General features: G+C 45.8%; 1 protein-coding gene across 1 annotated transcript; it reads left to right on the top strand.

The window, feature by feature from the left end:
- The first annotated feature begins 7,319 nt into the window (after nt 1-7,319).
- LOC309689318 (kelch repeat and BTB domain-containing protein 11-like) lies at nt 7,320-9,030 on the top strand. Its single transcript, XM_082505621.1, has one exon. The coding sequence runs from the start codon at nt 7,582-7,584 to the stop codon at nt 8,755-8,757; it is 1,176 nt and encodes a 391-aa protein (XP_082361747.1). The 5' UTR covers nt 7,320-7,581; the 3' UTR covers nt 8,758-9,030.
- Nucleotides 9,031-15,155: the final 6,125 nt, after the last annotated feature.

The raw sequence follows: 15,155 nt of genomic DNA, 5'->3' as shown, positions 1-15,155 counted from the left end.
CCCTGGTTAGGCTTTAAAGACACAAGGAAACAGCATTATTAATAATTAATAGTACAAATACATGGAAACATTTCACAATAATCATTAATATAAGCAGAACCGCTCCAGAGATTACAGATTTGATTATGTAACATTTTATCTTTGCATTTAAGATCTGTGAAAGTTTTCATTTGTTTCATAAATTAATAAAAGATTCTGATTCTGATGTCAAAGGGATCCAGATCTGTGAAGTGTCACAGATGACAACCACATGATGTTTCAGTAACTTACAGTCGCTGTAAAAGCACGCCATGGTCTCGGTGCTACTGCTGAACCGTCAGTCTGATTGTGTGTGGCGGTTGCAGGTTACATTGGTTAGCTCACCCCGAACGTTCACACAGTGGAACTTCACAGGCAGTCGGGAGCGAACACTCCGAAATCGCTCATCCTGATGCTTTTACTTTGAAGGGGAACATCCTCTGTTTCCGGTCTGTGTCACACTTTTAGTCTCACTGACAAGTCGTTACATGTTGCCTTGACAACCAGTGGTTACCAAGGTCAGCCCTGACCTCAAACAACCAACCAGATCTGAACCAGGAAGTGTACGAGCCAGTGATGCTGCTGCAGGGTGAAGGTCCAGCACAGGTGGGTGGAGTGATGGTGCGTTCAGACTTCGGGTGGTGCAGTTACAGACAAACAGGCAAATCTCAGGAGTTAGTCAGTTAGTCTGACACCTGTCAGTCAGAAATGTGGGAGGAGCTTATGACTGAATATTCACAGGTTTGCACAGGTAACACGAACCCGTTACTATAATATTATTATAGTACTATATACTATATAATATTTTGTGTCATTTTAATCAGATGTGTCTGCAGCTCCGGCTCTCTTGCCTTTCCATACAGTCTGACCTCTGTCCTTTTAGTGACGGTATAGGTGAGTCCTGACAGTGGAGGTGTGTCTCCTCTTGGTTCTGTGTGGATCGTCTTTAATCGTTGAGGCTGGACCAGCACTTTCACCTAGGGCTGGGCGATATATCAAGTTTTTTAAAAATATCGATATATTTTTATACGAGATATAAGATGTGACCATATCCTTTATATCGATATATACGTTATAATTATAGTTGTGGAGCCACAAGTTTGCCTCTCTTTTGTCCACTTTTGTCTTTACGCAACGTTACTCCGCCTTGCCTCTCCTTCACTGAACACAACTCTCCCTCCTCCCCCATAGATTCACCTGCAGGCAGCAACAAGATGAACACGGCAAATCTCCGTTAACGAGTTACTGCGCATCGCTCTGTGCGTGGGGCTGGATGGCGTCAACGTGCTAATGAGCTAACCACGCTAATGAGCTAACCATGCTAACGACATGCAGCCCACAGGGGCTGCACAGCCTAAAATCCTTTCATTTTCTCAAAAGTTGACAGCCCGCCTTATGTATGAATTCTAGTTGTGCTTGATGACCGTGAACCGATTTTATGTGGAACACAGCGCTCAGCAATCTGTCAAAAAATGTTTTAGTACGACTTTGGTAAGCTACGGAGCTGCACCGCTTGATAGATTGTCGGAGCATTACGGCTACCAAGGAGCCTCGCGTAGTAATACGCACTGTGCTTCAACGTAATATTACCGTATTGTGTGTGTATAAGGACCATAAATGGCACCTGAAGCGGATTTCAAACTCCAGGCTGTCAGTCACACAGTAGAACTTGGGAACAGAGCAGCTGTGAAATCTGTCTTTGTTATTATGCTCAGCGTCTTTTAGTTTACATTTTGACTGCACAATTGTGAGCTTTTTGTTATGGACAAAAACAACATACTTTTCTTTTATTTACGGAGCATTATTTTTAATAAATGCTCATAATTTATTTTTGAGTAGTTTTTTTCATGTACATCTATGCTTTATGTTAATAAAAGTTCCTGTGTGACATCTGGGACACAGCTTTGACTAAGAGCTCTCTTTTTGTTGTTACTTCATGGCTTTAAAAAAATATCGAGATATATATCTTATATCGCCATCCAGCTAAAAAATATCGAGATATGAATTTTCGGTCATATCGCCCAGCCCTACTTTCACCTTTGACGTCCAGCAACAATAAAAACGTAACAGTGAGGCAGTCGGCCTGCTTCCAGCCTCTGATGTGGAGTGATTTGGATCGGCTCAGCATTGATGCTGGACGCCATCACCATTTATCGGAGTCATTCAGAGTCTGCAGAGTGTTCTGTGTGCTGACGTCAGCAGTCTTTGAAGAAGAGGAGCAGCAGTTTGACGTCTCAGTCTGAGCTGCAGACTTCAGGTTCCTGACAGCTCAGCGATGAAAGGTTGTGTTTGAGCATCGTGGTGATGTCACTATGAGGACAGCGAGCAGCTCGTCTTCCTCTCCGTCTCCGAGTTCTGCCATTAAAATTTGTTCATTCTAATGCATCAGCTGAACTCTGGCTGAACTGAGCTGTCGCCGCTTTAAAGGCACGTCTGATCAAACAGGAAGTCAGCTACAGCGAAGGCTGATGCAGAGAGATTTAATCTATATTTAATCTGATGAAGACAAGCGAGGAGGAGGAGGAGGACAACAACAACTTTAGTGCTGTGATAAACAGAAGTGACGAGAGTACTGACATTCAGGACTGAAGTAGAAGTACAGATACTAGTGTTTCAAATACTGTAATTAAAGTTGAAGTAGTGATACAACTTCTTTACTCAAGTAAAACTGAAAAAGTACGCAGCAGAGATGGCGCCCACAGAAGCCAAACATGTCCGTCCAATAAGGGCACAGCTCAGAGCCGAGACCATGTGATGGTCCTACACCTCTCTGCATTTAATCAGTAGTTGTTATTAATCTCTGGTTCTGCCAGAGGTTTCTTCCTGTTAAAAGATATTTTTTCTTCTCCACTGTCACCAAAGTGCTTGTTCAAAGGGGTTGTCTGATTGTTGGGATCTCTCTGTGTTACTGTGGGTCTTTACCCATCTAAAGACTTTTTTTTTCATACGTGTTTTCAGAGTCTGAACCCATGATCAGCATAATGTGGCCTGTTCATTAAGAGGCTCATTACACGTCTACGAGTACATGCACCCAGCACAACATCCTTCCTCTGAATTCATGCAGTAATCAAGCCCATTCCCTTATGAGACAGGTGTTATACAGATGTGTAGCTGCTCTGTGTGTATGCACAGGTAGTGTTATGGCCTGACAATGTGCTCAAACTGGCACAAATGAGACGGGTTGTAGGTGAGGTCAGCCCTGAATTTACATGTTCACGTCACTAATTCCTTTCTTTGTTCCTCATCAGCGAGACAAAAACAGTGTTCTCCTGGAGTTGGAGTCCGACCTCAAGGGGTTACTCTGACCCTGAGGTTGTCGGGACCTCGAGGATAGCTCACTCCGGGTTCGGTCAGAGTTCAGCGACAGTGTCATATGATGCATTTGGAGGCGAGGCTCACAGCATAAAGGTCTGAGCAAAGGTGTGCTCAGATGTGTGCAGAGACCGGCACCATGGTTCGGTTCTTGCAGGTTTAAAGAATTGATCTGTCTGACGGCAACCTACAGGTCACCTCTCCCTGCTACTCCTCCTGCGCCTGATTTGCTATCCTCGCTGTTATTAAAGTGCTCGGCCACCAAGGTCCCACAAACGCTTTCAGCTCAGATAAAATTATTATTTTTATTGAGATGATTTTAAAAATCTACAAGTGAAGCAAAAAATTGGATCTCAAATAAGGAAATGTTTATATTTAGTTTATGTTAAAACTGCTCACACTCATACAGAGGTAGTGTCTTTAATCATTTTTTATTTATTTTTGTTGTTTTTTTAGGCACCACAAAAGTTTTAAATAAGATTGGATAAGTTTACAGTTTGAACACAGAGCACAGTGATGAATGATTAATTGTGATGATTATTGTTGTAAATGGTTCACAGTAACTGACTGCATTTCAACAGTGAAATACGATGAAACTGGGATTAAAGTGGAAGTTATTCACATTTTGTTTCTTTTGTTTTTAACATTTTCTGTCGTTTAGATTCATTCAGATGGAAAAATGTTTGACTTTGAGTTTCTTCTGCTGACCTGATCAATAAAACATCTTCTTCAGAACTGTGAGAATAATTGATTTTTTATTGGGAATCATCTTTAAACATGTTCACACTGTTTCCTAGTTTGATTTACTTCTTCTGTTTAACTCCTCCTCCTTGTTGAGTTGTATTACTCTGCTCTGATGAAGCTCTGATGGTCTTTAACATTCAGGAGACCTGTGAGCGCCACCCATCAGCTGATTTGAGGAACCTGCAGGTCAGAAACAATCTGAGCTAATGAGTTTGAAGGAGGAACCAGCTGTTTGTCATGAAACACGTACTGTTTACATAAACTGTGACATCACAGCCAAAGGGTAGCTGCCTGTCTGTTTGTATGTGTGTTTGTTAGTTTTTGTTTGTGTCTATTTGTTTGTATTTGTTTGTTTGTTTGTATGTGTGTGTCCCATGAGCGTCGGCCTGACGATGAAGTTGCTGACATCAGTTGAGCTGTGGCTACAACTGTAGCTGCCTCCACCAGTGTGTGAATGTGAGAGTGAATGAATAGTGGTATTGTAAAGCGCTTTGGGTGCCTTGAAAAGCGCTATATAAATCCAATCCATTATTATTATTATTATTATTATTATTTTTGGCTGCTGGCTGATCTTGTCTCTTCCCCAGCTGTGGGAACCAAACCCTCAGCAGATTCTAATGAATAAAAGCTCACTGTGATCCTTACTTCCTGCTTCCTCTGAATATCAGAACCAGCAGCTCTTATCAGTCGCTCGATGGATCAATGATTTGTCCTTCTGTCAGGGTAAATCCATCCCATCACACCTGCGGGGTTTATTTTGAAATCTCCAGTTTGGTGTTGTGGTGACCTCTGCTGCTCTGAGGTCTGGAGGCTCAGCAGTGAGGATGAGGCAGTCTGACCTTCATCATCAGACACATGAAACTTCCTGTTTCAGTTTGTCGTCCATGCAATGATAATGACTTAATGCAAGGTTAATTAATGCAATGATAATGACTTAATGCAAGGTTAATTAATGCAATGATAATACAGATAATAAGTAACAGTGAAATAATTTGTTTAATCCCACAGTCGTAATTGTGAGGATTGGTTCTTTCAGCTTCACGCTGCGATCAGCTGACTCTCCTCTGAGGAAACATTTCTGCTGCAGTTTCATCGTTTTGGTCACTTCCTCCATTAAAGACTCTAAGGAGCTTGGAAAGAAAAGCATCTGGACTTCTTTAAGTTGTTTGAAGACGTTTCAAATCTCATCCGAGAGGCTTCCTCACTTCTAAGGTCAAATGGTGGAGAGTCCCAGATCTGGTGGAGAGTCCCAGATCTAGAACTCTCCACCACGCTTTTCTTTCCAAGCTCCTTAGACTATGATGACTTGGATGACTGAGAACCTTCACAGTCCACTTAAGACTGTTTTTTAGCTTCCAGCTAATTCAGGTGTTTCCTCCCGTTTTGTTTGGTTTGATCAGACGAAGCTCTGCAGTCAAAACTGACACACCTGGCTCACCTGTGTGTGTTGACGACTTACCTGCTGCTGCTGCTTCCTGTGTCTCTCTGAGCGAGGTTCAGCACATCTGCACACAGCTGTGTCTCTGAGTGTTGAACAGCAGGAGGAGCCAATGGCTCGCTAACCGCTCAGATAATGAGCTCATGTCTGTATCTGCTCACAGACTCAAGACTCACACCTGGAGCCAGGTAACTCCCAGCAGGTTTCTACACTGTGGGAGGGGCTGGGTTACCTGGGGGGAGGGGCCGGGGTACCTGGGAGGGGCGGTCTGCACTGGGATTCCTGTTAGAGATCCTGTTACACAGCGTGATCGGCTTATCTGAGGTCTGTGTGTGAAAAGAAACTTCAGAGGTGAGCTCACGTCAGATACGACACAGCCACCTGTGAGCTCCCGAAGGTGTCCACAGGCACACCTGTCACTGGATCTGATGGATGGAGAACAGGAAGGTCATCGAGTGAACTCAGCTGCCCACACCAGGAGGCGAGGGGAGGCCCCAAGCAGCTGCTCAAGGTGTGACTGTTATCACGCAGATATTCCCCATCATTAGGATTTATGTCTTCATCACTCATGCTGCCTGTTTGAACTCACCTGACCCTTGACCTGCAGCAGGTCTGAAAGTGTGACATTATCAGGTGACATCATACCTCTAAAGCTTCATAACTGATGCTTCACCACCTGCTCAGCTTTTGTTTAAGATAAGATAACCTTTATTAGTCCCACATGTGGTCAAGGCAGAAAGTGGACACTACAGAGTTAAGAGCAGCAAAAATTAAGAAAAACAATAGAATTGTATAAAATAAAAAAGAATAAAATACTATGTTCCAGGCAGTGTAAACTAAAATGTTCGGATGTACGGTCCAAAGAATGTACAGAATAAAATCTAAAAATTTAATAAGGACATCTGTAAAAATATACATATATGTACGTAAACAACAGCATCAGAAATGCTCCAGAAAAATTGCACATTGTGCCCAGCAGTAATAGTTTCACCTGAGAATTGCTCATGTTGCATCAGATAAATTGCACTTTGTAATATTGTAAATCAGGGAGACTGGGCGAAGGCTATAAGGTGTATTAGATGTGTGTGTGTGTGTGTGTGTGTGTGTGTGTGTGTGTGTGTGTGTGTGTGTGTGTGTGTGTGTGTGTGTGTGTCTGCATTTGTGTGGTCATCTGTAAAGTCTTTATTGTGGAGTCTGACAGCATATGGAAGGAAAGACCAGCAGAGTCTCTCCGTCCCACATTGTGGGTGCCACAACCTGCCACTGAAGGAACTGCTCAGTACTGTCAGAGTCTCCTGCATGCAGTGGGAGATGATGTCCAACAGGGATGACAGCTTAGCTACCATTCTTCTTTCACTCACTACCTCCACTAGGTCCAGGGGGTATCCTAGAACAGACCAGAGAGCAGACCAGACCGTAAAAGATGACTGAGGCTACCACAGAGTCATAGAAGGTCTTCAGAAGTCGGCCCTTCACTCCAAAAGACCTGAGCCTCCGCAGTTACAACAGATACAACCTGCTCTGCCCTTTTCCGTAGAGAGCATTTATTGTTCAGATGAACACCAAGGTATCTGTAGCTATGTACAGCCTCAAATGAACTGAATTTATTCTTTATTGTTTATTTATTTTGCCAATTTTGTTTCCTCAGCTGAGATTAAAGTGTCGAATTATTATTATAAGAATCACCTCAAACACAGGTGGGAATGTTTGTGTTTGGTGCATCAGACTGAAGCTCAGACATGGGGGACAGAAAAGAACCAGCTCGGTGTTTTTCGCTCGGTCTCATTTTTTTCCCTTCTTAATCTCAAACAGCGCTGATGACGTCACAGAGACGGGCTCGTGCAGCAGTGTATCTGAGGGCGTTCTCACACAGGTGAACCCCGCGCGTTCTCACGGCGCTGATAACGGGAGTGCTGCAGGGCGTGCCCCCCGGTCCTCCCCACGGTGTGCAGAGACATTGTCGCGTGAACGGAGTCCAGAGAGGAGGAGGTGCGTGCGGGCACGAAGGTCTTTGTACACAGGCAGCAGCCGAGGGTGTGATCTGCAGACACGTCACCGTCAGAGCCGCCATGGACCGGAACCAGGACCTAGACCGGAACACGGCCGCGGGCACGCGCTGCGAGCCCGGCTCAGCCTCCGAGGGAACGCGGATCAGCGCGCAGGACTGCCACGAGCTGCTGAGCAGAGCCAAGCGGGACCGCGCAGAGGACGAGCAGGAGCGTGTGTACAGCTACATGAGCGCGCACTACCTGGAGGTGCTCCGTGCTCCCGCGCTGTACGGCCGTCTGAGCGCTGCGGAGCGCGCACTGATCTTGAGCAGGAGGACGGAGTGGGCGGGGCTAGAGGCGGGGGAGGGGGCTCTGGCGGTGGCGGAGAGTGGGGAGGAGGCGCGCGGCCCGCGGCGCGTGCTGTTCCTGCACCCGAGTGCGCGGCGCTGGGAGGAGCTGACCCGCCTCCCGGAAGAGGCCCCACCCACCGGCTCTGGAATGTGCACTCTCTTCAATTACCTGTTCGTGGCGGGCGGTCTGCGGGGGGGACAGGCCCAGGACAGTGTGCTGTGTTTCGACCCGCTGAGCGGGCGCTGGAGTGGCGTGCGGCCGCTGAGCGAGCCGCGCTGCCAGCTGCGACTGGTGGGTGTGGACGGGCTGCTGTACGCGGTGGGCGGGGGCTGCCTGCTGAGTGTGGAGCGCTACGACCCACGCGCCGACAGGTGGAGCCATGTGGCGCCACTGCCCAAAGGCTCGTTCGCGGTGGCGCATGAGGCCACGGCGTGCGACGGCCAGCTGTTTGTTTCGGGGGGGTCGCTCTTCTACCGCCTCCTGCGCTACGACCCCCGCCGCGATGAGTGGGAGGAGTGCCCGTTCAACGAGAGCCGCCGCCGCTCCGCCGACATGGTCGCGCACCGCGGCCTCGTTTACCGCTTCGACGTGGACCGCGAACGTGCCGAGGTCAGCGTGCACAGGTACAGCACAGTGGTGAAGGTGTGGCTCGAGGCCGCCACTTTTCCGCTGGAAAACACACTGCCATTCCGATGCGCTGTGCTCGGTGACCGGATCTACTGCGTCAACCGCAGCCGCACGCTGCAGTTCCACATCGGCGAGGAGGAGGCCGGCTTCCTGCCCGAGGCCCTGCCAGCCCCCACCGGGGCCCGGGGCAACCTGGTGCCCTTTGTCCTCAGCCTGCCCCAGAACACTCTTGCCTCTGATCATGGATCACAGACCATGACCTCTGACCCTGGCATTTAAGATCTGCAGTCGGGCTGCTTGGCCTCTTCTTGTCGTCGCTGTGCCTTCTTGTTCCTAACTTTGACGATGAGAATGTTTCCTGCGTGTGCATGGGTGGCGGTGGGCCGAGCTGGGACTGTTTTTATTCGGACACTTCCTGTTTGGTTTGTGACCGTCAGAGAGGATGCTGCTGCTCGTGAGGAGCTGAAGCGTGTGTTTAGAGTTATTGATGTCGGACTTTGATCATGGCTCCTGATGCTGCATGTCGATCAATAAAGCAGAAATCTGAGTGAACGCGAGTGTGTGTGTTTCATGTGACATCATCACCTGTCAGGAGGAAGGACACATTAGTAAACATTGATGTGCAAAAACCTATTTCATCTTACTAAGTAGTACTGAAGTTCATTTTCACTCTGCTGATAGACTCAATAACTTCACATATTATTCCAATATGGAAGTTAATGTAAAGTTAACTGTGACACACTTTTGAGCTGTTTAAAATGTTTTTGATGCTTGACGTTAACAAACATCCTGAGAGAGCTCCACACCCACTAAATGCGGAACAGGGAAATTAATAATAATAATAATGACAGTAATAAATATTTGCTCTCAGCAGCAAAATCTTGTTAAATGTGATTTAAAACCATTATGTTTAAGGAATTTAATTCTGAATCATTTTAACTGAAGTCAGAGGAAAGCTGCTGCAGCAGGTTCAGTCTTTACATCCAAATATATATATTAAATCTGGGTTTATACAAGCAGTCTGAGCACAAACAACAATATTAATTTTAATTATTAGAGCCTCACAGACAGAGTACAGTAAGACTGTGTCATTAAAACAGCACCCTGAGTCGGGCTCACGCTGACAGAGAAACAGGAAACGCTGGTTGGAGAGCAGCTGAAGATGGAGGTAAAGACAGATTATTGATCATCAGAGCAATGTCTGCATTCATGCTGAGCGTATCCTCAGCGAGGGCGTTCCATGACAGGCTGTTTAATGAAGGGTGCAGTTTGTTATTCATCACACTTATACAGCTATGTATGTGTGTGTCTCAGACTGCTGCAGCTCTTTCTGCTGACGCTGCAGATTTTGAAGCAGCAGTGAGAGGAGACTGCTCACAGAACTGATCTGAGACTGATTCCAAAAAGCAGCTGCACAGACTCTGAGCTGATGAAGGCTGAGGATGAACTTGCTGCTGATTCACAAGTGTGCAGAGGTCGGGCCGATGTAGAGAGAGCAGGAAGGGCAGCAGCCATCATTTCAGAGTCTGCGAGGGCCTGATCCCCTCCACCCTTCAATTGAGTCCTCTGCCGCTTTCGCATCATCTGGCTGCGCAATCTCAGTGCTCTTTGTCTAAGTCACAAGTTAAATCAAAAAAAAAAAATCTTTATCCAGAGTAAACCTGCTGTCGTGTCCTCTAATGGAGAGAGGCGTTCATGACTAAAATACAGGGAGTGCAGAATTATTAGGCAAATGAGTATTTTGTCCACATCATCCTCTTCATGCATGTTGTCTTACTCCAAGCTGTATAGGCTCGAAAGCCTACTACCAATTAAGCATATTAGGTGATGTGCATCTCTGTAATGAGAAGGGGTGTGGTCTAATGACATCAACACCCTATATCAGGTGTGCATAATTATTAGGCAACGTCCTTTCCTTTGGCAAAATGGGTCAAAAGAAGGACTTGACAGGCTCAGAAAAGTCAAAAATAGTGAGATATCTTGCAGAGGGATGCATCACTCTCAAAATTGCAAAGCTTCTGAAGCGTGATCATCGAACAATCAAGCATTTCATTCAAAATAGTCAACAGGGTCGCAAGAAGCGTGTGGAAAAACCAAGGCGCAAAATAACTGCCCATGAACTGAGAAAAGTCAAGCGTGCAGCTGCCAAGATGCCACTTGCCACCAGTTTGGCCATATTTCAGAGCTGCAACATCACTGGAGTGCCCAAAAGCACAAGGTGTGCAATACTCAGAGACATGGCCAAGGTAAGAAAGGCTGAAAGACGACCACCACTGAACAAGACACACAAGCTGAAACGTCAAGACTGGGCCAAGAAATATCTCAAGACTGGTTTTTCTAAGGTTTTATGGACTGATGAAATGAGAGGGAGTCTTGATGGGCCAGATGGATGGGCCCGTGGCTGGATTGGTAAAGGGCAGAGAGCTCCAGTCCGACTCAGACGCCAGCAAGGTGGAGGTGGAGTACTGGTTTGGGCTGGTATCATCAGAGATGAGCTTGTGGGGCCTTTTCGGGTTGAGGATGGAGTCAAGCTCAACTCCCAGTCCTACTGCCAGTTTCTGGAAGACACCTTCTTCAAGCAGTGGTACAGGAAGAAGTCTGCATCCTTCAAGAAAAACATGATTTTCATGCAGGACAATGCTCCATCACACGCGTCCAAGTACTCCACAGCGTGGCTGGAAAGAAAGGGTATAAAAGAAGAAAAACTAATGACATGGCCACCTTGTTCACCTGATCTGAACCCCATTGAGAACCTGTGGTCCATCATCAAATGTGAGATTTACAAGGAGGGAAAACAGTACACCTCTCTGAACAGTGTCTGGGAGGCTGTGGTTGCTGCTGCACGCAATGTTGATGGTGAACCTCGGAGTTCACATCACGCAGGACCTGTCATGGTCCTGTCACATCAACACCGTCGTGAAAAAGGCCCGTCAGCGTCTCTACCACCTCAGACGCTTGAGAGACTTCCAACTGCCCTCCAAGGTGCTCAGGAACTTTTACTCGTGCACCATAGAGAGCATCCTGGCGGGAAACATCTTAACCTGGTTCGGGAACAGCACCATGCAGGACAGACGAGCTCTACAGAGGGTTGTGCGGTCAGCTGAGTGCACCATCCGCTCCGAGCTCCCTGACCTGCACTCAATCTACAGCAGGCAGTGCTGGACCAAGGCCAGGAAGATCGTGAAGGACCTCAGCCATCCCAACAACAGACTGTTCTCTCTGTTGAGGTCAGGAAAGCGATTCCGCTCCCTGAAGACCAACACAGAGAGACTGAGGAGGAGCTTCTTCCCGCAGGCGATACGGTCTCTCAATCACACCACCACACAGTATTGACCCACACATACAGTTCTTACACACACACTGGACATTCTGGACATTGTTTTCACTTCATCACTTAAATCACTTTAAGCATATTTGCACTGCACAAGACATAATGTGGATTGCACAACACTGGACATTATATTCTTCATTTCCGGTTAATACTTGTACAGCTGCTGTTATTGTGTATATATTTATTTACATTTATATTTATATTTTTTCATACATTCTTATATAGTTCTATATTGTGTATTTTGTTGTACAGTTATTTTATTTTCAACTTTAATTTATATATTTTATCTTATTCTTTCCCAGTTAAATTTACCCTTCATTCTAATTTGTGTTGTACAGTTATTTCATTTTTAACCTTAATTTATATTTTATTCCTTCCTAGTTAAATTTACCCTTTTTAATTTTTCATATTTATTTCCTATCTTATTCATAGCCTTTCCTTTTTTGTTTTCTTTAGGTCACGAGCAGTTGTCCAAGCATTTCACTACATATCGTACTGTGTATGACTGTGTACGTGACAAATAAAATTTGAATTTGAATTTGATTTGAATTTGAACAGATCAAAACACTGACAGAATCCATGGATGGCAGGCTTTTGAGTGTCCTTGCAAAGAAAGGTGGCTATATTGGTCGCTGATTTGTTTTTGTTTTGTTTTTGAATGTCAGAAATGTATATTTGTGAATGTGGAGATGTTATATTGGTTTCACTGGTAAAAATAAATAATTGAAATGGGTATATATTTGTTTTTTGTTAAGTTGCCTAATAATTATGCACAGTAATAGTTACCTGCACACACAGATATCCCCCTAAAATAGCTAAAACTAAAAACAAACTAAGAACTACTTCCAAAAACATTCAGCTTTGATATTAATGAGTTTTTTGGGTTCATTGAGAACATGGTTGTTGTTCAATAATAAAATTATTCCTCAAAAATTCAACTTGCCTAATAATTCTGCACTCCCTGTACAAAGAGGACACTCTGAAAACACTCTGAGACTTCTAACAATCAGAGAACAATAAGAAACATGACGCACAAGGGCATCAGTGAAATCATCCAGAGGGGCACCACAATCATTTTTTTTTCAGGACCCGTCTTTGATATCGTGTACACACTTAAACAGAGACATCAAAATAACCGGGAAATAAAATTTGGATGTCATCAGCAAACTTCCTGAAAATCATCAGCAAGTGCGATGAAAACAGAGTAGGACCCAAAGCAGAGACCCGTTGTACACCACAGGAAACACAGGCTGAGGAAGAGGAGGATTTCGCGATGGCTACAGAAAACAGCCTTTCTGACAGACATGAGCCTTCAGGACCAACAGCATGCTCCAGTTTAGATGAATGAATGTATGATCACCACAAGAGTCCAAAGCAATCTAAAAAACACATGCAAGGACATTTTTGATAATAGGCTTCAGCTGGTACATTTAATAAAGCATTTAATAAAAGTAAATTATAATAAAATATACTGTACTATATCCCTGACCCAATAACGTGGAGCGATTCATTAAGAAGACGACAGGGGAGGATATCTGGAATGGAATTAGAAGCTCTTAAATAAGAGATTACTTCCTTTAAAACAAAGAAATGTCCCAGGCTCAAACAGCAGTGTTTAGGAGGTAAGAACAGGCCCAGCACAGCCTGTTAAAGCACAGATTTTATTCATTCTCACTAAGCACAGAAGAAGCCTCCACAGGAACAGTCACAGGTTTGGACACAGCCAGGGCAGTAACGGCTGCCATTAGTGAAACAAAGAGTTGTAACATGAGGTCTGTCTGTCTCTCTTCCTCACTGTAATGCGTTTGGAGACAACGACAATGATGCAACTCTAGATTAAATTTGGCACTCAGGAAACAGGAAGCAGAGCTCAGGCGCTCACAGCCAAATCATGCTGAGAAACCGCAATGCCACAAAGCTGCTGATGAGCCTGTTTTATAGTTTCACACTTCAGTCATTCACACAGCTTTATCAGCACACATCTGTTTAACCCATTGCTGTAAAGTCACTGTGTGCACCAGGGGGAGCATCTACACTGCGATAAAGGGACAGGAGGATCCAGACGTGTGAAGGAGCTGCTGGTTTCACTGGAAATGCAGATATTATGTGGACTCGGTGTCACTTTATGACATCCTGCTCTGTGTGAGGCGCCTCAAGTCCTCACAATCATAACTGACTCTTTCATCTGCTCCAGCAGTGGATTTCAAATGGAGACATAAGGGAGAGGCAGCACGAATGCAGCTCTCGGTTTCTGAACTGGTGACATCGAGCTCAGTGCTGTTAATATTCCCACAGCTACAGCGTTCCCTCGTCTGCTCGGAGAACACACTCCTTCATATTTTATCTGCTGGGCGATACAGGCAAGCCACCCTGCAGGCCGGTCTCCACAAATGACTGGATTTTAGTGTGCTCATTTCAGTGTGAGGAAAGCTGCAGACTCCACAGTCCTACAGTATCGATCAATCAATCACGTCCTCTAAAGAATCCAATCAGAGGCTGAGACCCCCCGTGCATTCTGTGCTATCCCAAAAACAACCACTTACAGACTAACTGATGTTTGTGTCTGCGCATGTTTTAACAGAGCAACAGCAAATCAAAAGTCAGACTCACCCACAGTGGCCCCAGCAGACTGTTGAGCTGCACTCCAATCCCATACGTGAGGTATCCGCCAACTCCCTTCTTCCCAGTTCTTTTTTAAATTTTTTCCGTGTCAGTGTGGAGGGGCTTGTGGAAACACAGACCCAACATTTATTTGGTCCTTCGAGCTGGATCCTAAAACATCGCATCCACCGAGGAGCGGGAGAGGACGCCACCGCAACGTCTGGGATGATTGACGTAAAGCCCTGGTGTTTCACTTTGCTTTGTTACCAGGCCGGGAAGTTTGCGCCTGAACTCCCCTCGGGATGGATGACGATTGACGGGATCCAGAGACTCTTCCCATGAATGAAGACAACACGAACAGTAAGTACAGGAGGCCTTAGAGAGCGGCTACGTGACCCTGCGTTGAACACAGGTACGGGAGCGCACTAGCCGCGTGAGAGAGACGCAGGGTTCTCCGCCGTGTGGGGCGTAGAGACAACCTAGGTTTGGTGACTCCGCCGTGAAGAGAGTCTGGAATCTCCGCCATTTGGGGCGTTTGAGAGTTTAACAGAGAGCGCTAGCTGTGCGTGTAGACGCAAGCGGTAGGCCTATGTTGTGTGTGTGCGGGCCAGACGTGGTCTGCATGAGTGTGGCTGATTGTTGTCTTGTAATGGGGAATAAACTGTGTAAGCCTGCCTTGAAAGAGGATGAAATACACTGCAAAGTCTTTAGTGGGCAGCACGTGGTGTGTGGATCGCTGACGATT

The sequence above is a fragment of the Aulonocara stuartgranti genome (assembly GCF_965226115.1).
Source record: "Aulonocara stuartgranti genome assembly, chromosome: 15".
Classification (NCBI taxonomy): Eukaryota; Metazoa; Chordata; class Actinopteri; order Cichliformes; family Cichlidae; genus Aulonocara; species Aulonocara stuartgranti.
The sequence above is the reverse complement of the archived record's forward strand: the minus strand, read 5'-3'. Positions and strand labels throughout refer to the sequence as shown.